General features: G+C 52.3%; 1 protein-coding gene across 1 annotated transcript in view; it reads left to right on the top strand.

Annotated features, from left to right (window-relative positions):
* Positions 1–1,575: 1,575 nt before the first annotated feature.
* Positions 1,576–22,907, top strand: part of GRIN2C (glutamate ionotropic receptor NMDA type subunit 2C) — a 48,747-nt gene continuing 27,415 nt past the window's right edge. The window contains exons 1-4 of the mRNA XM_014601787.3: positions 1,576–1,731; positions 14,771–15,194; positions 20,231–20,823; positions 22,507–22,621. Coding sequence (XP_014457273.2) covers positions 14,787–15,194; positions 20,231–20,823; positions 22,507–22,621 — 1,116 coding nt within the window. The 5' untranslated portion in view covers positions 1,576–1,731; positions 14,771–14,786. The remainder of the gene's footprint in view (positions 1,732–14,770; positions 15,195–20,230; positions 20,824–22,506; positions 22,622–22,907) is intronic.

Here is a 22,907-nt window from a genome sequence, read left to right as displayed (position 1 = left end):
GGCTTACAGCCGCAAGCGGGCTCACATAGCAGATTGCATTTGCAGCTTCAGGGCCTGGCATGGAGGGAGCTCTTTAGGAAATGTGGCCCTGTGGGATGAGCTCAAGGTTGTAAAATCAGTGAACAAGCCCTGATCTGCACAGTCCTAGTCCAGCACCTTAGTTGCTCCACTTTGCTTCCTTTCCACACTGAGTGCCGGCTGGGAACTTGGCTGTTTCTTGGCACTATGCTAGCAGGGCCCCCAGTCCTCCCTGGGCCTAGACAAGCAAGACTCTTGCATTTATTCTTAAGGTGAGGGTGCAAGTAACCCTTGAAGGGTCTCTGTGCCTGCTCCCCCTCAGGCTGCAGCCTCCCTGGGTCTGGCTTTCCCCAGCTGGGAAAGGTGGATAGGGTCAACCTCTTGACTATTTCCAGGCAGGGGGTTTGGACTCTGGGACTTGTGTGCGCCTCTTGCTGGGGCTCCCACATCCCAGCGTGGGCCTTTGACAGGCATCTCTAGGCTCGGGTCCAGCTCTGTGCTTCTTCCCTTTCCCATTTCCTTCCATCCTCCCCCACTCCTGTCCCTGTCTGTTCACTCTCTGCGCCCACCCCTCTGGGAAGGGGGTTGCAAAGTATGAACTCTCCTGGGTTTTTCAACCCTGGCAGGAGCTTGGAGGTCTGTGGGTTGGATCCCTTAAGGACTGGGAGGGCTTTCTTGGGGCTGGCCCACTTTGGGACTGGGACGTTCTTTGGAACTGGGAGGTCTTTGGATGGGACCCCCCTTAGGGACTAGGATGTCCTTTGAGGCTGGGAGGTCTTTGGACTGGACTCCTTTGGGGCTGGGAGGTCTTTAGGGGCCGGATGCTTCTTTGGGGCAGGGATGTCCTCTGGCCTGGCCCCTTTAGGGGCTTATGAGTCCTTAGAAGCTGGGAGGTTTTCTGGGGATGGGAGATCTTCTGGGCTGGACTCCTCTGGGGCTGCGAGCTGTTTTTTGGTGCTGGGAGGTCTTTTGGGGCTGGACTTTTTTTTTTTTTTTTTTTTTGAGGCAGGGATGTCCTTTGGAGCTGAGAAGTCTCCTGGGGCTGGGAGGTCTTTGGACTGGACTCCTCTGGGGCTGGGAGGTCTTTGGACTGGACTCCTCTGGGGCTGGGAGGTCTTTTGGGGCTGAATGTTTTTTTGAGGCAGGGATGTCCTTTTGGGCAGGGATGTCTTCTGGGGCTGGGATGTCTTTGGACTACACTCCTTTGGGGGCTTACTTGTCCTTAGGAGCTGGGAGGTCTTTTGGGCTGGACTCTTTTGGGCTGGGAGGTCTTTTGGGGCTGGATGCCCTTTGAGGCAGGGCCTGGGAGGGCTTCGGGCTGGACTCCTGTGGCGCGGGGAGGTGTTGGGGAGCAGGGGGTGCTTGGGGCTGGAGGCGTTCGCTGTGCAGGCGGGGAAGGTGGCCCCAGGCCGGGGGTGGGGGGAGCCCGGCGCGGCGCGGCGCGGCCCCGCGGGGACACCTGCTGCAGCGCCCCGCGGCAAGGACGCGCCGGGCGGGCGGGGCGGGGCGGGGGACCGCAGCCCTCTCCGCCGCCTCCGCCCGGCGGGGGAAGGAGGGAGCCGGAGCCGGAGCCGGGAGCGGGCAGTCCGCGCTCGGAGCGGAGCGGAGCGGAGCGCGTGGCCCAGCGTTGCCCTGCCCTGCCCTGCCCTGCCCGGTCCGGCCCGGCCCGAGCCGCCCGCGGGGGATGCAGCCGGCGGGAGGAGCCGCCCTCTGGTGAGTCCTGCGGGCGGCCGGGACCCCGGGCACCCGGCCCCGCTGCCCTGGCCCTTGCCCTCGTCCCCTACCACCCTCGGGCGCCCAAGCCAGGCTGGGGTTTGGGATTTTTTTTCTTTCTTTTAATATCTTCTTTGTTGTCGTTTGTTTTTGGTTTCTACACCATGGCCCCTCGCGCCCCCGCCAGCGCCTTGCGTAACGTGGCATGTGGCAGGCGCTGCTTCTATTTTCCGTTAATCCGTCGCCGGCCTTTTTAAGCTGCCTTATTTTGATGCACAGAGAGAGAGGGAGATGCGGGTGCGCGGGCCGGCCCCGCCAAGGGGCACGTCGGAGGCTTCGGAGCCCGGCGACCGATGTGTGCGCGTGGCCTCCTGGCATGGGGCAGGGAGCCGTGGGCCTGGTCGCGCTTCCCCTCGCCAACTGTTGCTGCAAGAGGAGCGAAGAGAGGGGGAAAGGAAAGGAAAGGATCCCATCAAGGTTGAAAGGAGAAAGCAGCTTGAGTGAAGGGAGCCTGGGCTTTGCAAATTCATTTTCCATCTGGAGTCTCAGGAGGCAGAGGGCTGGCGGGGAGCGTATGTGCAAGGAAAGGGGGATAGAGAGAAAAATGGGTTGAGGAAGTAAGGAGAGGGGCAAGCCGTGGGGGTCAGGAGGGAAACGGGCATATTGTGCTTTGGAGGGGGCTTTGCAATCCTGCCGCAGCTCCTGCCCCTTCTTGGCTTGGTCTAGACGCCTCCCGTTTGCCCTGCTTCATTGATCCCTGTCACTCCTCCCATGCAGCGACAGGCTTAGGGTAACGGCACCCTCTTCCTCCCGCCTTTCCCCTTCTTTTTCCTCCCCCAGTCATGCTTCTCCTCTGTATTTCTCACATGAGTAGTGTGTTAATTCCCATCCTTTAAATATATCAACAACTCTATTTCCCTCCCTGACACCACACATTTTTCACTCTCTCAGGTTTGGAGGTTTTTCTAGATGATGTATACTTCTCTCTCCCTCTCTCTCGATATGTATATTTATATGTAGCAGGGGGTTTTTTATTCCATCCCTAAGGTCAAAATGCCTGCAAGAGCTTTTCTTTTTCCCCCCCCTCTCTATGTCAAGCTGAGGTTCAGCGTTCGAGGGAAGCAGCAGGCAGGTTTAAAATGTAAGAGTAAACTTTGCCAATCCCATTGAAAAGAAACCCTTCTCTACCTCTGTGTGGAAGCAAAAGGGAATTTCGGCAGGTTGTTGCTTTGCAGGTGACGTGTTGCAGGTGTTTTGATCTATGCCATGAAACTAAATTGTTGTGGGATGATCCGGTCTGCAACCAAGCCCATGGCATTGAAGGTGTTGTTATTTGGGCATCAGGTTTTTTTTTAACCAGTAACTTTCATATCCCCCATCCTATTTGCTCCCCTTCCTCATCCTTCTGCTTCCCTGGGCTTTGTTGCAGTGGGTGCTGTGCTCTGATGGGATGGTAAATACAGGTTTCTGCCGTAGCCCCAAGGAAATAACCACTGCAGAGTTTCAGCCCAGTAATGCAATCATAAAACGTCTCCCCTCTCCCCCCCAAACTGTTTGTATGTGTGGGTTGGAGAAACATTTGGAGCAGAGTCATTCCTCAAGGCAAAGCTGACGAGGGAGATAATGCGACACCTTTTATTGGACCAGCAAATGCAGAATACCCTGTCTGAGCTTCTGGGTTCCCAAAGGTACCATCAACACCTTTAAAGGACCTGGGACTTGCGGATAAATGATCATTCTTAGTGTTTCTATAATGCTTTTCATCTGCCAAGTGCTTTGCAAATGTTCAGCTCGATCCTTCTCCCCTTGAGAACCTCTTGTTGGCTTCCGAGGGGCTGGGATTCAGCGTGGGGTCTAGTTCCTCTTCCCCCCTGGTGAAACCAGGGGGGAAGTAGGTATTTCTGTCTCAGTCTCACATATGAGGACACTTATTTCCTGGCCCTGCCAGTCTCTAGCTTCTCTGTGGCCTGGCCGTATGCTTGGAAAACACTTCGACTGGCCACTCTTTCCCACAGCAGCAGCCAGTGTCCATCAGGCTGATAATTTGCCTTTTAAATAATTTTCCTAAATAAGTACTTATGAGCTGCTTATTTAGAGGGCTTTGGGGGGGGGGGGAAGTGGATTAAAACAACTGTGGGTTTGAGGGGTTTTATGGGTTGTCTTTTTTGTTTTGCTCTTTTTGTTACCAACAAATTCCCCCGTGCGCGCAAAGCCCAAGAGCCAGCCACCTGAGCAGAGATGGCCCTCCTCCCCGCTCCCCCCGAGCCCTGTCTCCAGCCACAAGGATGAGAGAGAAGCTGACTCGAGATGGGAAACTCCATTCTTTATTCACCCTTCTGTACTTGGGGGTGACATCAGATCTCTCTGGGATGTAAATCTCTAGGCATGGGGGCTTGCCAAAGAGCAGAGTCTGCACGTGAGCCTTACATTTCCTGGGCTTTTCTTAGCTTTGCTGCAGCCCTAGATGTTGCTTTAATGCAGTTTTCTGGTAGTTCAGTTTTGTCTTGTCTGGGTTGCCCTCCCCTTTCATTCCTCTGCTTTGCCACTATTGCTCTTATTATGGTTTTGCTTTTTCTATTTAATTTATTCTCTGCCTCTGACAGCATTCTCCCATCACGTCCTCCCCTTCTGGCATAAAAATTTGGTTTGATTGTAACAATAAATTGGCTTCTAACCCATTCGGGTTTCAAAAAATACAACTGGCATTTATTTAACTCTTTATATGGCAGGCTGGCAAAGCATTTTATGCTTGTTAGAGCACACCCTGCTCCTGGGAGATGAATTGAGTACATACACGCTGCATTGATGGGTGAGGCATGGATGGAGATGGCTAGTTTTTCAGAGCAGACTGTGCTGTGTACAACGCTTGGCACAGTGTAACTCTGGAAAGAAGATTAAGGAAACTAGTAGCCTTAGTTCCTGATTGGGCTCTCTAGACTGTGTTTTTAGTACAAATCAAGAATAACGGAGCTAAATAGTATTGAGACTATTTTACCTGTTGGGATCAAGGGGAGACATTAAGAGACTTGGTCAGAGCCATATAGTGAGTCTGTGGCAGGGACTGGAATTGAATCAAAGACTCCTGATGCCCTCCTTCACCTGCCACTGCTTTGATCACTGTGATCATGCTTACTCCTTCAATTTTAAAAGCGTCTTGCGATGCACCAAGTCGGAGGAGCTGCTAAACTGATGCAGGGTTTGCTTTTGGGGGAGGGTGGGAGAGGGAGTTATTTAGGTGCTGCACTCAGAAATGGAGCATCTCCCGATCTACAGCCCTGCAAGGTCACTGCAGCCCCCTTGGAGAACCCAAGTCCCTGGGGAGCTCAGTCCTTGTTCCCATTGCAGGCAGTGCAGCCCCTGAGCACTGCTCCTTCATCACTTGGAGCAGCGGTGGCCTTTGGGTCACACGAATTGTGCCCCCACCCCTGCCTCCTGCACCAAGAGCTGCCAGTCCTGCTCTCCCTCAGAGTGGGGAAGTGCTCTTGGGTTGTTTTTTTTTTGTTTTTTAAATGAATCCATTTTCCTGCCAGATCAGAACAAAGTGGGATGAATTGTTGCTGGGAGTATGTGTCAGGTCTGCAAGGAGAGGCTGCCAGACCAAGCAGGCTGAGCTCCTTGGCTCCCTCAGGTTTGGCTGCAGGGGAGGCTCCCGGAGATCTGCTGCAGTACTGCACAGGTAGCAGCCCCAGTGAAACCTCTGCATAAGGGGATCTATTCCCTGGGTGAGTCCTGTTCTGCTTTGGCAGGCACCCTCCATGCCCCCTGTTTGCACCTTGCAACCGGACTCTCTTCCAGAGTGTCTGTATTGCTGCTTCCTTTGCTTGGAGAGGACCGATGGTCACCAGGGAACGCGAAGAGCCATTGCCCTGAGAAACTGCCCAGGAAGCTAAAGACACTCCCAGCACCAAGGTTTAGGTGTCTGGGTAGTGACCAGGGCCTGTCTCTGTGCCTTCAGTCTCTTTGTACTGTCAGACCTTCCCAAGTGAAATCTTAAGGTGTTCTGGCTTCCTCCGCAGGGTCAGGAGTTGGAAGGGAGCCCTCCCCACAAACCCCGGCTGGTGCTGGCAATGCCCTGGACAAGTCTCCTCTCCCTGCAGGGGCTGTGCTGGGTGTAGCTGTCGCAGGCAGGCTGACTGCTGGGAAATGGCTTTCTCAGTGGCTTGTCCCCTGATGGGCAGCCAGCGGCAGAGGCTGTTGCTGACAGCTCCATCTCGGCACATCCTCATGCGGGGCACCTTATTGCCGCAGCTGTACCTGTGCATGGTCAGAGCCTCCTGAAGCACCTGCCCCCGACTCCTTAGCTGGGTGGCTGATGAAGAGGGCTTCGGGGTAGCTTCCAAACATGAGAGACTGTGTTTTGGGAGGACTAGCCGTACCATGGCAGCTGCAAGGCTTGTGGCATGCTGCACCCAGGCCAGCAGAGATTGCATTGGTTCAGGAGAGGGCAAGGGGATTACCCTGGGCTTGGAAGACAACTAGTGCAACTAGTTGTTCTAACGCGCTTGGGATGGCAAAGAGGCTGATGTGGGGTCCAAGTGTTTCAGCCAAAGATCAGGGCAGTGTTGATCTCCCAGCTAGCGAAGGAACATGAAGCTCTCCCGAGTCAGTACTAAACCCTAGTGTGATGTCCCATCTGTGTCTCGGTCCTCACTACCAGGTGTCACTGAAGTTTCCATAATGCTTGCTTTATAAGAAAGGGGTCCTGCTTGAGTCATTGCATTGTTTTAATTTAAACTTTCCCTGCAGTTCACAAAGGAGAGGGCATTGGCTGTTAGGCGGTTGAGAGTTTCCCTAGACATGGAGGCATTTCACTGGCTGCATCGTCGCACAGTCTTACCAGCCATATAATGCAGGCTTTTTTGGACTTTGTGGAGTTGATTCCTGCTTGAGCTGTAGCACTTTTTTATAAAAAAAATCACTGTATTTGATTTAAAATGTTCTAATGATGGACACTTCACCACAGCCCTCATTAAATGGCTCCATTTGTTAATCTCAACAGTCGCTGAATGAATTTCCTGTGCTCGTATGAATACATTTACCTTTATTATCTCAGTCTTGGTTCTAGCCCTGAAGGGGCAGGGACGTCCAGCACTGGGGGCTTGATTCTGCAAGGTATCAAGTTGTCCAGGTCTGATCTGATCCTTCATGTGCTTATCACTAAGGGCACGGTTAGCTCCTAAGAAGTTAACACTTCCTTTAAACATGTGTCTCAATGTTCTGCTTCCTGGGAATCCGACATCTAGGTACCTAGCAGGGTTGCCAGAGGAGATCTTCACAAGTCACGTAAGGATGTTGGTGGAGGGGAGGCTGCAGCTGTAGAGACAGAGGGGCTTGTCCTAGCCCATCCAGTGCACTGCATGGAGGGGACCTCGACCAGCTGTGGAGCTGCTAATGGTGGAACCATGATGAGAAGTTGATTATGTGTTAGTGATGTGTCAGGGCTGGCGCAAACAAATCTGATCAGCAGCTGTGAGGACAAAGTGCTGCCTAAAGTATATTTAAATGTCCTTGAGGAGAAATTAAACGGGCAGATCACTGTTTTAAGAGAGGGTTTTTTTTCCCCCCCGCTCTTCTCAGGTAGTTGATGCCATATTCCCTATGAATTATTTATCGCAGGACTAAAAATACTTGGAAATTCACAGCAAGAGTGTAAGAGATTCTTCCTCCCTCCAGCCCGGGCGGGCGGGCAGATGGGCGGGCAGGGCGGCTGGTGTGTGTGTGGTGTGTTAGCCTGGCATCACGTATCTGATGTTTTCCATGGGAACGAGGGTAGCCGTGAACCCCAGAGCTGTGGAAGCCTCCCAGGTTTCCATGTAGTGGTGTGACCGGGCCATTTCTTCCCCCTTTCCATTCCCACTGTAATGACAGGTGCATTTAACTCTTCAGACTCAGCTGCTGACTCCAGAGGGGGCTTGAGGCTCCATCTTACCCAGCACAGGAGGAGGTGCCAGGGGTGGTAGGTAGTGGGAAGGAGCCGAGCGGCCAAGTCATTCTGATCCATTCCTCTGGCAATGGAAAGGGGGTTTGTTGCGCTTGCTCTTCTCTTCCTCTGGTCTGGCCTTCTGCTGCGTTGTCTCTCTAGCAAGGAGAGGACCACAGGGCACTGGATGGAAAGGAGGAGTCTGTGATCCCTCAGTGCTCAGACACTGCTCCTCGTCACTGCAAAGCAAGAACCTGCAGAGAAGGGAATCGTCGGCTCCTCGGTCCGATGTTGCTGCTGGCACGTGAGATCTGGCCCTACACGTATTCTGTCTTGAGTGAATAACTTACCTGTCTCAGCAGCAGAGCATAAGACCCCTGTGCTTGAGCAGGGACCAGCTGGGACCCCTTGCTAGGGGGGAGGATGGAGGTACAGCCAGATGTTTCTGAAGGTCAGCTGTGCTTCTCCTTCTGACCAGAGATGCAGGAGAGTGCCCCATGGGGAGGAGGCCTGGTGCCTCAAGAAATGAGCATTATTTTGCAGGAACTCAAGACGAGACCTGTCACAGCCTTGGGAAGAGAGAACGAAGACAATCTGCTTTTGATCTATTGCCTGCATCCTGGAGGGCATTCCCAAGTGACCCATAAGCCCCCTCTCCAGAGAAGGAGCCTCCCCTGCTGAAAAAAGTCAAGCCAGACTGAATGAAAATAGCTCTTGCAAATATTGAACACTGCTACGAACCTCAGTCCTCCCAGCCAACCTCTGATACTTAACACCAGGCTATCACTACACCCCTCCGCACTCCCGCTCCATCCAGCTGCCTTGGCTGAAGGGAAGAAGGAGACTTCAGCGTACTTGTCTCCAGTGTAGAGATGAGGGGAATGAGGAGCTGAGGTTAAGTAACTTGCCCATGGCTGCAGATAGAGTCCATGGCAGAGGTAGGGAGAGCCCTCAGGAGCTCTCTGCTTCTAGTGCTGTGCTCACACCTCTGGCCTTCACCATCCTCAGCAGGGAAAGAGTGTGCAAGGAGAGAAGTAAAAGCTTGAGGAGACGAAGGGCCTGGGACTCGGAATAGCCTGTTTCCCGGTGGCTTCGTAAGCTAATTCTCTACATCTGGCTGACCGCAGCCCAGCAGGCGGTGGGTCTCCCTGGAGGGAGGTGCTCCTCGCCGCGAAGAAGCCTTTGGAAATCCAGCCTTTAATTACAACTGGCATTTCTGAGCCTCCTGCTGGCAGTCGGCATCTTGTTGCAGAAGTGACACCAGCGATTGTGACAGCGGCAGTGTGGGAGGCCGCCGACACCATGTAAATCAGCCGCCCTCCTGTTCTGTCACGGCTTTCAACATCAGAGGACAAACTTGGTGGCATGAACATCAAACCTTTCCTTTTACTGCTGAATGAGAATGTCATGCTTTGGGTGCTTAGAGGCACTGTGTTTGGGAAGGAAACCACTGCACCCAAGTGACCTTGCACTGTAAGACCAACTCGTTGTATGAGCTGATGAAGGCCAATCCACTGCTCTGTGCCTCAGTTTCCCCCACCTGCACAAGGTGAATGGTTCTTGGCGCTGGGGCTTGTGGGCCAAGGCTAACGTTTACAAAGCACTTGGAAACCTTGGGAGTGGGAAGGTACGGTAGGAGGGCATCGTGGGCAGACTCCTAAGTGTTTTGGGTGGGCACTGCACAAGCACAGGACAAAATGGCAATGTTGAGTGCAGGGGGACCCTGTCCCATTGCTGGAACTCCTAGGCCAGTGACTCTCAACAAGGGGCTGGGGTGCTGCCAGATCCTTTGAAGGGTGCCGCAAGGTGCGAGGAGATGAGCAGATAAGCCAGGCTTTGGTTCAGCCCTGCCTGGATGATCCCTCATCCCAATTGTCCAGCCCCTGTGTAAGGATTTAAGCACTGTAATTTGTACGTTAGTCTTTGAAACTGGATGCCACTTCATTCACAGAACTGGGGGGTGCTTCAAGTCCCATGAGGCTAAGAACCAGGGTCCTAGGTGCTACTTCAGTGCAACTAATAGAACGAGATAATTGGGTCCCAGTGTCCCCAGACGGCAGGCGTGAATGTGCACGTAAGGGCTCAGAATCTGGATCCAAATACAAATCAAAACCATGCATGTGGGCCTCCCCAGGGCTCCTGATCCCAAGCACTTTGGGGTAGGAGTGGGGGCAGGGGCAGGGGTTGAGGCATCTGATCTGAATGCAAATCTTGTAGTTTTGGCTCATTCCTTGGCCCCATGGCTCTTTGGCTGCCCACTGTTTCTTTCTCTTACGGTGGTGCTTGGAGCTCCCAGCCAGGATCAAGGCCCTGTTGGAACAGGCTCAATATGCCTGCGTGAGGAACAGATGGTTCGTACGCAAGTCACTCAGGGTCATGCGCACGGTGCCGCGGTTCAGCCAGCTGTGTCCGGAAGTGCCACAGTCACCTGGGAAGCAGGAGGCCAGTGCTGAACTCTGCGGCTCAAGGCTGGATGCCCTGATATGCTTTCCGAAATCTCAGCCGGGAGGGTGGGGACGTAGCTTGCGCCCACGGTTTAAAGCAAGCTGTTGGTCCAGGCTCTAATCTTAGGGTTTCTCTGAGATCTACAAGGAGTTGGTGGAGCTTGGCAGTGGATCGGTGGGCGACTGGCTCTTCTGTGACACTCAACAGGTGTCCTCTTGTTGCCACGGTTCTGCAGCCAGTAACCGTCTCTGGTACCCACTTTAGGGGGTTATGCTCCATAATAGAGGGGCTGTGCTTGGAGCTGGGTCGTTTTCACTGTAACCCCTATGGGGACTGGTGCATCTCAGCTCCTCTGCAAGCTTTCTCTTCCCTTGTGTGATTTCTGGACCTCTGAGCACCTTCTTCAGGAGGAGAAATTGGGATGGGGGATGCAGCTCCATCAGCAACTCCTTTCTAGGCAGGAGAAAGAGACCTAGGCTTGGATCCCAGGGCCATAATTGGGGCCTTAGTGATCTGGGGCTCAACCCTGTTCTTTTTGCAAACAGAAAGAAAGACTTTTCCCATTGACTTTGGGACCAGGATGAGGCCTGGAGGAGGGAAGCAGCTGAGTAAAACAAGAACAGATTCTTTTGTGCAGTTAAAGCTGGAGCTGAGAGCAGCTCTGCCCTGGAAGTACCTGGCAGCAGGAGCAGTGTTGAAAGAGGTCTGCTTTGGAAAGGAGTCACCCAGTGCTAAAGATCTGCTGGTTTATCCATGGGCTTCCCACGGGGGAACAAGCTATGGATACATCTCAGATCAGCGGACCAGGGACATAAAGTCAGTAGTGGTCAGAATTGGGGCCTGGGATAAACATCAGAATGGGAGATGAGCTGGCACAATCCCCCCTCGCCGGACCACCTTCACGATCGCGACTTCACATGTTGGTCTCGCAGGCTCGGTAGCTGACTGGATGAGGCACTAGCTTTCAAATCAGGGATCAAGCCTTGGGATGGGTGAAAGGTTGTGTACAGCTCAGGTCACCCATATTTAAAAAAAAAAGAAAGAAGATGAATTCAAATTGGAGCAGGTGCGGAGAAGGGCTACCAGCATGATCAAAGGAATGGAGGGTCTGTCTGATGAGAGGGGACTAAAAAAAGCGTGGCTCGTTCAGCTTAGCAAGAGGAAGGCTGTGAGTAGATATGATTGCTCTCTATAAATACATGAGGGTAAACGCTAGGGAGGGAGAAGAGCTATTTCGGCTGAAGACAACGTTGGCGCAAGGACAAATGGGCATAAACTGGCCAGAATCAATTTAGGTTGGAAATTAGTATCTAACCAGGGAGGGGGGAGGAACTAAACTTCTCTTTAAGATGGAGCTTGATTAGTTTATGAAGGGGATTAGTTGATGTGGTTGCTTGGGATTGGACTCCATGACCCAGCAGATCCCTTCCACCCCGTACTTGTAAGCTGCACTGAACCAGGAGGGTTTAGAAACATAAATCAACTTCTGACAGGAGCGAGTAGAAAGTACCCCTCCGCTGAGGTTGTTTTATAATTACCCACTCTGGGGTTTCTTGTCCCCTGAAGCATCTAGCGCTGGCCGCTGTCAAACACCGGAGGCTGAATTGGGTAACCATTGGTCTCATCCGGTGCTAATCGAGACACAATGAAACCTTCAGAGAGACCCCGGTGCAGGGAGGGGAAACGCATGCTTTGTAGATGCTCGCAGCTAGGGATGGCCATCGTCGCAGGAGGGCTCCTCAACTCCTTAGACCTGCAGGTAAAATAACCAGTAAGTAGTCTCTCGGGTTTAACGAGCCTTTCTAGCTTCCAGTGGAGCTGAAGTTGATAGGAATTAGAACTTTCTGTAACTTCTCAGGGCTTTGTCACATGTGGTGGCTTTCCAGGATTAGCTGCCTAAAACCTCTGCTTTTCCCAGAGTAGTTAGAGCTAATTTTTTCCCCTCAAACGTTTAAATATTTTATTATTACCCTCGGTGCTTAATCTCTGAGCGGCTGGAACCGAAGGTGCCTATCAGCCTGTGAAATACGTATTTTTATTTGAAACGGAAGGCAAGCAGCTCTCTGGTAGCTGACAGCGCGGGGACGGCAGGAGCTTTGGGGGAAGGGCTGGGGGGAGCAGACAGTACTGCTGCCGAAGATCATTTAAAATAATATAAAAATGTTCAAGGGCACCCAGAGACCGACAGGGCTGCTAAGAAACAAAGGGTACGGGGAGAGGGGAAAGACGGAGGCAAGAGGAACTGTGTTTTTAGTTAACCCCTTTGCCTCTGACGGCTCCCACGTGCCCGTTGATGTCCCTTGTAAGCGAGTGACACAGGAGTTCGTGGTTTCTGTTCGGCAGAAACATGGAAAGTGCAACTGGCTTTGCACATTAGTGTAAATGACTGGGGGATCTGGAGTGGACAGATGACCTTTGGGGTAGCTGCCTTCATAGGCTTCAGGTTGGTGGCAGGCGTGCATGTAATGGCTTGCTTGCATTGAGTGGACAGTTAAATCCAGGTTAACTGTGGACACACGACCATTGCAAGAATAGATTTTTCCTGCTCTTTTTCCTGTGGTAACACTGGATTCTGGTAAATTCGCCTGGTGTACAGGTTTACGCTATGTCTGTGCCTTGTTCCCGCCGGTGTGAAAGCATCTTATGTCTCTGGTGTATCTCATGCACCAGAGTGAGCTTCCAGCATCTGTGTTCCAGGGAACAGGGCCTGGGGGTTTGGAGTTGCATTATGATCATTAGTCTCACCGCACATGTGTGCCCTCGGGATTAGAAACGGGGATCTTAAATTCCCAATTCTCTGTCCCATCAGCTAAAGTGGGTCCTCTGTCAGCTCTGAGTAGGCTTTTATCCTCATTGTGGGCTTCTGGCCACTAGAGGGGGAGATAGCTAGCTCTGATCTTCCACTCCGTCCCGTCGGAGGAGGAGAAAGAAGCCCAAGCATTACTTACAAGGCTAAGGGCAATGTCCTCTTGCCGGCAGTGGCAGTGAGTGCACAATATGCAGTAGAGATCTGCAGTGCAGATGAAAGAGCGAAGGGATGGATTGGATGGGAGAATTTTGCTTTTAAATATTTTAGTGATTGTCAGCTGTATGAGGAGCCAGGCAGCAGCACGTCCAACTCTTTGTATCTTCTACCTCTGTCTACCCCTCCCTCACATGTGATAAAATACAGCTATTTAAAATGGAAGGAAAAAAGGAAATAAAAGGGATTTTCACAGCAATGACAGCTTAGGAAGCGGCAAGGGAACCTGTGTGTGGAGTAAAAGGAGCAACAGACATTGGAGATGGGGAGAGCGAGGGGAACGGGGCACTTGGGTGGGTGGGTGAAGTCCCGGGGAGGAGTAGTTGTTGGATGAGCAGATGGGTGAGCATTGGGAGGAGAGGGTAAACTGAACAAGCAGTGGGAGCAGGGCACAGGGGTGGGCGAGCGAGTGGACTGTTGTCAGTGATGACTAGCTACTGGATGTTGCAGACCTGATGTGTGTTAATTCTGTGTGCGCAGTTCCCACTGGCTTCACACAGGAAGGGGCACTGACCCCGGGTGTGATGGAAAGGTAGATCCCACTAGCCTCAGTGACTCCTCTGACCGCTCCCGAGAGGCTGCCCCATGGGCTTCAGCTCCTTCGACCTGTCCATGGCCAGGAGAGTGGGTCAGCTTGGAGAAGGATCTTGTGACTGCTCCTCAGTCTGTGCTCCGCTTTGGCACATGCTGTGTGCAGAGTACTGGGAGCACAGAAGGCCTCACCTAGAAAAAAAAATTGCTGCTGAGGGGAGGAATCACTTCATCCTGATGTGTGGGGCTTCAACGTTTCATCTCCTATGAGTGCTCATCAGCACCCATTGTCTGAAGCCCTGTGTCTCACTCTGACAATTTTTCCCCAGGGCTGGGGTCACTTCAAACCAGTTCCTGGGCTTTGGCTTTGAAATATATGAGCAGAAAGACCCAACTAAGCCTTTCCAGGCTTTTGCTCTGCGGAGGAGTTGTCCCTCTAAGGCCGGGGCTCATGCCTATCAGCCAGCTAACTGGAAAGCAGTGTGGTGGGGAAATGAGGGACTAAGCATCCAAAGGGCGAAAAGTGTGAGATCAGCAGCCCACAAAACAGAGGTGGGAGGGCTGGGTCCATAGGTGGGAAGCCGAGGGTGGTCTTGCTGTAGAGGCAGAAAGGCCTAGAGACCTGGGTATCTGTATCCAGTATGTCATCCCCATGGAGCAGCTGCTGATAAAATGGAGTGGGGTTGCACCACTGCTGTGTGGAGGCAGATCTGTGACTTCGTGGAGGAGAAGTGGCCTGTGGGAGATGGCAGGACCTGTGGGGGTTCAGGACGGGGGGAGCTGGGCCCTCTCCACAGCTTGCTCTGCCCATCCTGATGAAGGCTTTGATCTAGATGGGTAATGTCTCCACCAAGGTGGCAAGATGCTGCTGAGGGAAAAGGTCCACCCACTGGCTCCTCCTGCTCCACACACCTCAACTGCAGTAAAGAGGCAATGAGGGACACCCGTTGGGTGCTTCAAGCCACCACACTTGAGCACAAGAAAGCTAGGTCTTGAGGGCTGTGCCAGGGCTCCCCTCAGGGCATCCTCAACACCTCCTTTCCCAGGTTGATTTATGCAGGGTAGGCACGCTCCACGACTTTCTCTGTCACCCATGCTTTCTGTTGGCTTTGGGTCTGCAGATACTCGGCAGTGGACATGGGCAGAGTTGTGACGCACACTCTGGTGCTGTCCATGGTGCTGGGCTGTTCCGCAGTCATAATGGACATCCTGCTGCCGGGTCCCGAGGAGCCAGTGGTCAACGTCGCGGTGGTGTTCGGGGGCTCGTCGTACCCTCTCCACGTCCGCAGCCGCCTGACTCCCCAGAGCTTCCTGGACATGCCTCTGGAGATCCACCCCATCACGGTGATCGTGAACAACACCAACCCCAGCACCCTCCTGACCCAGATCTGCGACATTCTCTCCAGCCACAAGATCCACGGCATTGTCTTTGAGGACAACATTGGCACAGAAGCTGTGGCGCAGATCCTGGACTTCATATCCTCCCAGACCCACGTCCCAATCATCAGCATCAGCGGAGGCTCGGCTGTAGTCCTGACCCCAAAGGTGACATCTTTTCCTTGTCGGGTCTATCTGGTGACAGGGAGGAGGAGGGGAAATTAGTGAGTTTGTTTTATTTGCTTAAAGCAATGGGACCCCATCCTCAGTGAGCATACATCAGATTGGCTCCAGAGAAGTCAAGCTGACATCAGTGAAAGGTCTGGCTCCTAATTTGTGTGTATGTACTGATCGCTATTTGCAGGGAAGAGCAAATTGCTCCCACATTGTCCACAGTGCCTGTGATACACAGCAGCCTGGCAGGAAGTTGTGCTAGCAATCCAATGATATATGTTTAAGAGCTAGGCAATGCAGACCTGCATTTGAATTTATAGGGAAGCTGGAGGGCATCGAAGTGACTCTAACAGAAGATCTATGACTGCTACGATCTATTTCAGGTAGTGCCCATTATGTGCCAGGCACTTTTCAAGCATTCAAGGATGCTCTGATTAGCTTAACTGAAGAAAATAAGCAGCTAGTTTATATGCTGGGTGGTAGATAACTCTTGCCGCTCTCCCTCCCAAGCCTCTGAAAGTAACGCTTGTCCTCTGACTCCACTGAAAGTCCCTCTCTTCCTCATGCATTTACATGGAAGCTGCATTCCCCAAGTCCTGATCTATGTCTGCACGCTGGCACTCCTGCTGGGAAGCGACAGCAAAGTGACAGCTGCCACTAAGACCCTGGCATCGCTCACCACTGCGGAGACTGAGGCAGTAACAGGGTTTGTTAAGCACCTCTGAGAGCTCATTTTTGAAAATATATGCCTCTTCAGTGGCTGTGTATGCAGCTGTCACCAGTAATAGCACGGGCAAGACAGAGACATGAAGGCAAATTCGGGGAGCCGTTATGGTCTCGGATCAAACTCTTCTGACTCAAAAGAGGGAAGGTGACACCAGCTTTATCATTGCTGAGGGGGCTTTGGGGAACTACCTGCCTTTCATCTAACAGGCTGTGGGTCTGGGCCCACCTCGTGCTGTGAGATAGGGTCATGCGCATGATGCCATGTTGTCCAGAAGTGTTAGGCCAGCTGTGTCCAGAAGTGGGCACTCCCCTAGCTGTGTCTAGGGGAGTGCTTGGTGCTCAGCGTCTCTTAGGATTAGACCTTAGATTCCTTTCAGTTTAGCAGTGAACCCCCTGATTTAATCCCCGTTTGCCCTGCTGTTGGGTTTAAGTTGAGGTTTGGGGGGGGGGACCTTTAGGGACTTCAGCTTGAACCAAAGAAATCACTCCATCCACTGGCAGCAGTTGCGGTTATCTGTTGGGAGAAGGTCTGAGACTGAGATATCCAGCATGTGTGTGCGTGACGTGACTGGGGAGAGCACTGGAAGGAAACAGGAATTGGAGGGGGTGGGGGTGCAAGGGCCAGCAGTTTGGAGCAGCGCTGAAGCTGACTAAATGAAGCTGAAAGGAGATACTAAAAGGAAGGGACAGGGCAGAGCTGCGTGAAAACAAGGCCAATCCCTTTCCTCTGTCAGTGTATCCCACCCCCACCAACTTGCCAGAACCAGACAACCCCAAGTGTTGGCTCCTGGAGCTTTCCTGCCTGGGGCCTTATTCAGTAAGGCCCTAAGCACCCTCCTCTGACTGCATTTAGCAGGAGTTAAAGGCATCCAGTCACAGCAGACCACTCAGAGCTCCCAGGACTGCCTCTGCCCCAATAAGACCCACTGAAATTCAGCTCAGGCACAAGAGGTAGCATCCAAGCCCAGCCCAGCCCAGCGGAGGTGAGCCCAGTGCCCAGGCTGCTGCAGGGTGCTTTGATTTCATACAGGTGGGCCACACACTGGGTGATTATTTGTTTGCCCATCACTGGGTGTCATCCGCTGTTACCATCATCTGCTTGAAGGGGGATGTATAAAGATCTCCCTGAGCCTTATTCGTGGCAGGCATTCGTGGCGGTTCAGTGCCAGGTTCTCATGGGCAGTTGGTATATTCAGCTGGCCTGGAAAACACAGCAGAAAAAAACAGGCCAATCTACCTCTTTGCACTGGTGAGGGCCTGGGATGAGACCTTGCCCAAGTGCTCCATTGCAGGCAGTGTCGGCTCTTACAGAGGGATTCGTGGGGAGGTGGCCTGGGCTGCCCAGCGCTGTGACCTGAAGTGGGGCCTGGAGCCCTTTCCCCATCCAGAAGCAGCTTGAATCTTGGCATTAACCAGCCCAGCTCCATCTGGGAAAGACCCAGCCTGAAAGGGGCAGCTTGTGAGTTGGGCTTAGGACCCTGATCTGGGTTTAGGAAGCTGGGCTTAGGACCCTGATCAGAGGAAGAGGCCCAGGTTGTGGCACTAGGAGTAGTTTTAGGACAAGGAGGAAGGACCTTCCTTATTTTTGATGGGACATTTCAGTGATAGTTTCATAGTTTCATAGCTGTGATGTAGCCAGGTTGCTTTTCTTCAGCACAAGGAACATCCAGGTCTGGTTCCAGACCCAGCTCGGATCATCTTGCAGCCGGGGGACAGGGCTCGACAGCACCAGGATACTCAGTTTCTTTGAGACAGGGGATTTGGGGCTCCTCTCCTCTTCCCGCTGGCACTTGAGTTTAAGGAGTGTATGAAGGAGCTGGCTCGCACTCCTGCTATGGCCAGCTCCAAACCTCCTGTACCTTATCTGTCTCTATTGCCTTCTCTCCCTCTGCCCTTCCTACTATTGGCCCCTCTGCCGCCTACATTAGCATCTGTGCACTTGTGTTGCAAAAATATTGTCCCTCATGGATCTTTCTGTATCAAACAGCTTGTTTGCATTTTATCCATCTATCATCTGGTTTTCAAAGCTCTGCAGTGACGGTCTCTCCGCTTTCTGCAGGCAGCACCTCTTAACTCCTCTTTCCTCTTGGCTAACCTTTATTGTGCACCTCTAACTGTAAAACCTCTTGGGATGCTGCTTGTACCAATGCCCCTATACAAAATCTGGGCCTGACCCTGCCATCGTTCTGTATGCGGACTTCTTGATTTCAGCAAGTGTTCTCTGCACAGACTTTGTAGGATTTGTCCCTCGAATTTCACTGCATTAAACAGAGAAGAGATGCCTGGAGCCCAGTCTCCTGTGTATTCAAAGCCTTCACGTGCGTTTTGGTCGGCAGCTTAGAGTCTCCAAGAGCTTTTTAAGCCTAATGTTTAGAAAGATCCCTATCTGAGCTTCCAATTCTTTAGGTCCAGATTCACACCTGCAAACAATTATGCCTGAAATGTTGCACCTAGGCACAACTGATGCTAATGACATGTCTGCTTTCCTGCTTTGCTGATCCCACGAAGCAGCTACGTGTGCATGAGTCAAACTTGGAGTTAAATTGTGGCTACAAACTTTTTGCTAAAAAATTGACAGATGTTAAGGTCAGTGGGACTCCTGGAGAGAATCTGATGCCCTTAATCTTGCCAAGTACCTTGAGCTAGACCCAGTTGATTACAAATAGTCTCCAAATTTGCTGTGCTCTGGACCTGGCAGCTGCAGCTTTCTCTGCTCCTTCTCATTCTTTCCCAGTGGACTCGACTGATATTTTTTAGAGGGTTTATTTCTGGGGAGTGCAATGTTCTTGCTTGCTTGCGGGTATGCCCTGGCTATCCTTCTTTGGAGCTGTATCTGATTTGTTTGTAAACTCCTATACAATAGACTTCTCAAACCCAGGGGAATCTCCTCTTCCCCACTGATTTACCCACTCACTAATGATGAATTATCTGGGAATTCACCTTCTGTGCAGCTGATCCATGTCTCTTTGGCAAAAATAATTTAAAGAAGCAGCTTCTTTGCACCAAAAAAAAAAATCCTACTGCCTCCTCTATGACCTTTTGCAAATTCCATTTTGTAACTCGTTTAGCATGGAATCAGATCAATTAAAATTTGCTAACAAGAGTGACAGATGGCTTGGAGGGTAGGGGGGAAGGAGATGGCCAGTGGGACCTTTGGAAAGGGAAGGTGGGTGTGGGGCAGGTATAGATTTGTAAAATGAGCTGAACAGAATGTAACTCATCAGGAAGGTTTATTCTTTTCACACAAATGTTTAACTTTTTTTTAATGATTTGAATGAAAAAATATTGGGCACCTTTGAAGTTGCAGAAACATTAAATTAAGGATAAATTGTGTCAGGAAATATTAATCCTAGAAATAATCCTTTCACTCACTCGCCCATTTCTGATGGAACAAACAGCCTAAAGTGTTAGGGCTTTCACCATTTCCAAGCACCATGCAGGTGGTTTGCTCTGATTGGCAAAATCCAGGTTATGTAGGATCAAAAGTGAAATGTGGGTCTTGGAGCGGGTATCACAGGCGACGTAGGGCAGGAAAGGGAAGGTCTTGAATATACAAGATGGGAAATGGAAGAGATTTGGGACCTGATGATTGTGAGAATCTGGGTAGAAGGTACAGGATTAGGGATGGGAAGTGATGGATTAGGAAGAAGAAGGGGGCACAGACAGAGGGGGAGGGATAAATGATAAGGTATGGGAAAATTGGATAGCAGGAAAATCCATATCAAGACAGAGCAGCAGAGCAAGAATGAGGCTGATGGGGCAGTTCACATCCCATCACCTGGTGGACTTGTCCTTTGCTCTGAAGAATGAAGTGCATTGGAGGGATGGGCTAAGAAATTAAGGGAGGACAACGAGACTGGGAGTGGACAATACATGACAGCAGATAAAGGAAAGGAGTGGGGGCTGCAGGATTAAAGTAGCAGCTGGAGTAACAATCCTCTGCTGTTAGGCTTCCCTGCTCTCTGGAGCCCAGGAAGTTATGCTGCTGGCTGCGACCCCTGTTTTTGTGATTGCACGTGAGACTGAAACACAGGAAAGTGAAGCGACATGCCTAGGGTCAGTCATGGGTCTGGTGGCTGAGCTGGCGACAGAGTCCCTTTCCCTTAGCCCAAGCTGCATCTGCTGGATTGGGCTGTCTGTCAGTGCTGGAGTTAGGGTTGGGGATGGGGGTGGTGTCTTCCTAATGATGTCTGGAGCAGGTGAAGGTTTGCAGAGAGCAAGGAGACTGATACCTGGGGGGCTATTTGTGCTGAACTGCCTGCTAACCCATTGTCCTGCCTCTGAGGCATGGTTCTTTCCTCCAGGAGCCTGGCTCTGCTTTTCTTCAGCTGGGGGTCTCCATTGAGCAGCAGATTCAGGTGATCTTCAAGGTTTTGGAGGAATATGACTGGGGCTCCTTTGCGGTCATCACCAGTCTGTACCCTGGGTACAACATCTTCCTGGACGTGATCCATTCCTTCACAGATGCCAGCTACTTTGGCTGGGAACTCCAGGATGTCCTGACCTTTGAGATGACCCAGGATGGGAGTAACTCTAAAACCCAGCGCCTGCTGCGGCAGATCGATGCTCAGGTGATGATTGTGTACTGCTCGCGGGAGGAGGCTGAGTACCTTTTCCAGGTGGCAGAGGAGGCTGGCTTGATTGGTCCTGGCTATGTCTGGATTGTGCCCAGCCTGACAGTGGGGAACATGGAGCTCCCGCCAGTCTCTTTCCCCATCGGTCTCATCAGCGTGGTGACCGAGAGCTGGAAGATGAGCCTGCGGCAGAAGGTCCGGGATGGCGTGGCCATCATTGCCATGGGGGCGTCGAGCTACTACAGGACCAGTGGGCACCTCCCAGATGTGGGCAAGGACTGTAAGACACCTCCCAGCACAGTCACAAACAGCACCTTCTACAGGTCAGCACAGGAGAGCTACTCCCAGGTGGCCTCCATCCGTGTCTGGCATTGGCAGCTTGCACGGTGGGGGTCAGGATAACCCCTTTTGGTTGGGGGTCATGGTATCTATTGCATGAGGGCGGACTCCACCAGATGCAAGGGAGGCCTCAGGAAGGCAGAGGGCCTGGGGCCTGGGAGAGAGAGGGAATAAATTAAGTCCTGGGCTCCACATCTTGGGGAGCAAGGATGCTTCCTAGTTAGCTTTGAGCTGGAGAGACCACTTCAGGCCCCAGGCCCCAAGTCTGGGGGCTTGCACATGGGTCTGCACTGCCAGCTGGCTGCCAGAGACGGCGATTAAAACCTGCTCTCCTCTTCCCACTGTGTTCTCAGTGCAAAAGCATCCAGTGGGACTGGGTGGTCACCACAGCCCTGGAGCAAGGAGAAAAGGAGCCGAGGGAGGGGAAGGAACGGGAGGGAGCAGGCGAGCGGGGTGAGATGAGGAGAGGATGGGACCAGGCTAAGAAGCATGAAGGAGCTCACTGAGCACGGCGGTTTTAATTTCCAGGTTCTAACGAGCCTACCTGGGGCGTGACCCTCGGTAATTAAACGAGGGCTTTGGGTTAGGTAGATCTGGGCTATGGGGGTGTCTCAGCCCCTGGGAGTCTCCAGGTTATCGTTAAGCAGGGGTGGGTGCAGGGAGCTGGATGAAGGAGGGAAGGAGCTGGAGGGAGAAGGAGAGAGGCAGCTGGGGTGGGAGCCTGCCTGAAGGAGTGATGCTGATTGGGAGCGATACCAGTCACCAGGCTGGTCTCGTGCGCTGCAGCTGTACATGCTGGCACTCAGCTCTCATCCGCAGGCACTGTGCCAATCCAGTGACCTTGCTGCCGCTCCCTGGCCCACCCTTCCCCCACCTTGCACCCCCGAGTTGCTGGTTTGGAGTCTTCTGTCCTTTATCCCACTTGCCTCCGAGTGGTTTGTGGTTCACACCATTGGGGGAAAGGATGTGGGGGTGAGATTTAAGGTCCTTGGGTCTCAGATTTCCTCTTGTGCATCTATGTTGCCTGAGGGGCTGCCTGTCTGCCTGTGCCGCTCTGCCTCCCTCTGTAACTCCTGGACTGTAAGGAAACCAGAGAGGAGGGGAAAAGCCTGGCAAGGCTGATTAGTGGATTGATGACTTAACATCCAGCCTCTTGATGCTATGATGACAGCTGAAGTTAGATGCATCTCCTCATCTTCCCCCCACACGACTCGCTCTTCATTTTACATTTGCTATCAGGATGTGATTGTCTGCAGGTCCTTGCTGTACCCCAAATGAGTTACCCCATACTGAGTATATATACATACACATACATACCATTGTATAGCGCTGCCCACCCTAGCTCTTGAAGTGCTGTCTGGAGACAGGGCAGCCTTGTCCCTGTTTGACAGCTGGGGAAACTGAGGCACACAGCAGGGAGGTAACTATACCAAGATCCCACACCCAGTCTGTGGCAGAGCCTGGCTCTCACTACTCAGCGTAGCGCTTCCTGCGCTAGGTGAACCTGCCTGATAGACTGCGGAGATGTGATGGGGAGAGGCCTGGGTGAAGTCTGGATGAGCCAGACGTGCTGTTCGTGGGCTGGAGAGAGGACGGGAGATCTCTAGCCAGGTCTGGGAAGCTCCTCTCTTTCCTGACCATGGTCTGTTTCATTCAATCCCAACCAGCCACATGCTGAATGTGACGTGGGAGCACCGGGACTTCTCCTTCAACGAAGGTGGCTACTTGGTGAGGCCCACCATGGTGGTGATCTCGCTGAACCGGCACCGGCTCTGGGAGATGGTAAGGGCTCCCTCCTTTCCACCTGCTCTCACCCAGGTGTTACCACTTAGGGACACCTTTGCCTTCTAAGCACAGTCTGCTATGGTAGCCCTCAGATGGGCATTAGGGCTGGAGGGAGAGGTTATTCCCAAAGGGTCCTATGGGCTATAAGATTGGTAGAGAGGAGAAGAGGTTGCTGTACTTAGCTAACAGGATACCAGGATAAATATACTAAAATAGCATCTCATGAATAGGTTGTCATCTACAAAAGCACGCGTCTCTGAACAAGAGTCTACAAGGTGACTAC

Source organism: Alligator mississippiensis, chromosome 8 (genome assembly GCF_030867095.1).
Source record: "Alligator mississippiensis isolate rAllMis1 chromosome 8, rAllMis1, whole genome shotgun sequence".
NCBI lineage: Eukaryota > Metazoa > Chordata > Crocodylia > Alligatoridae > Alligator > Alligator mississippiensis.
The sequence above is the reverse complement of the archived record's forward strand: the minus strand, read 5'-3'. Positions and strand labels throughout refer to the sequence as shown.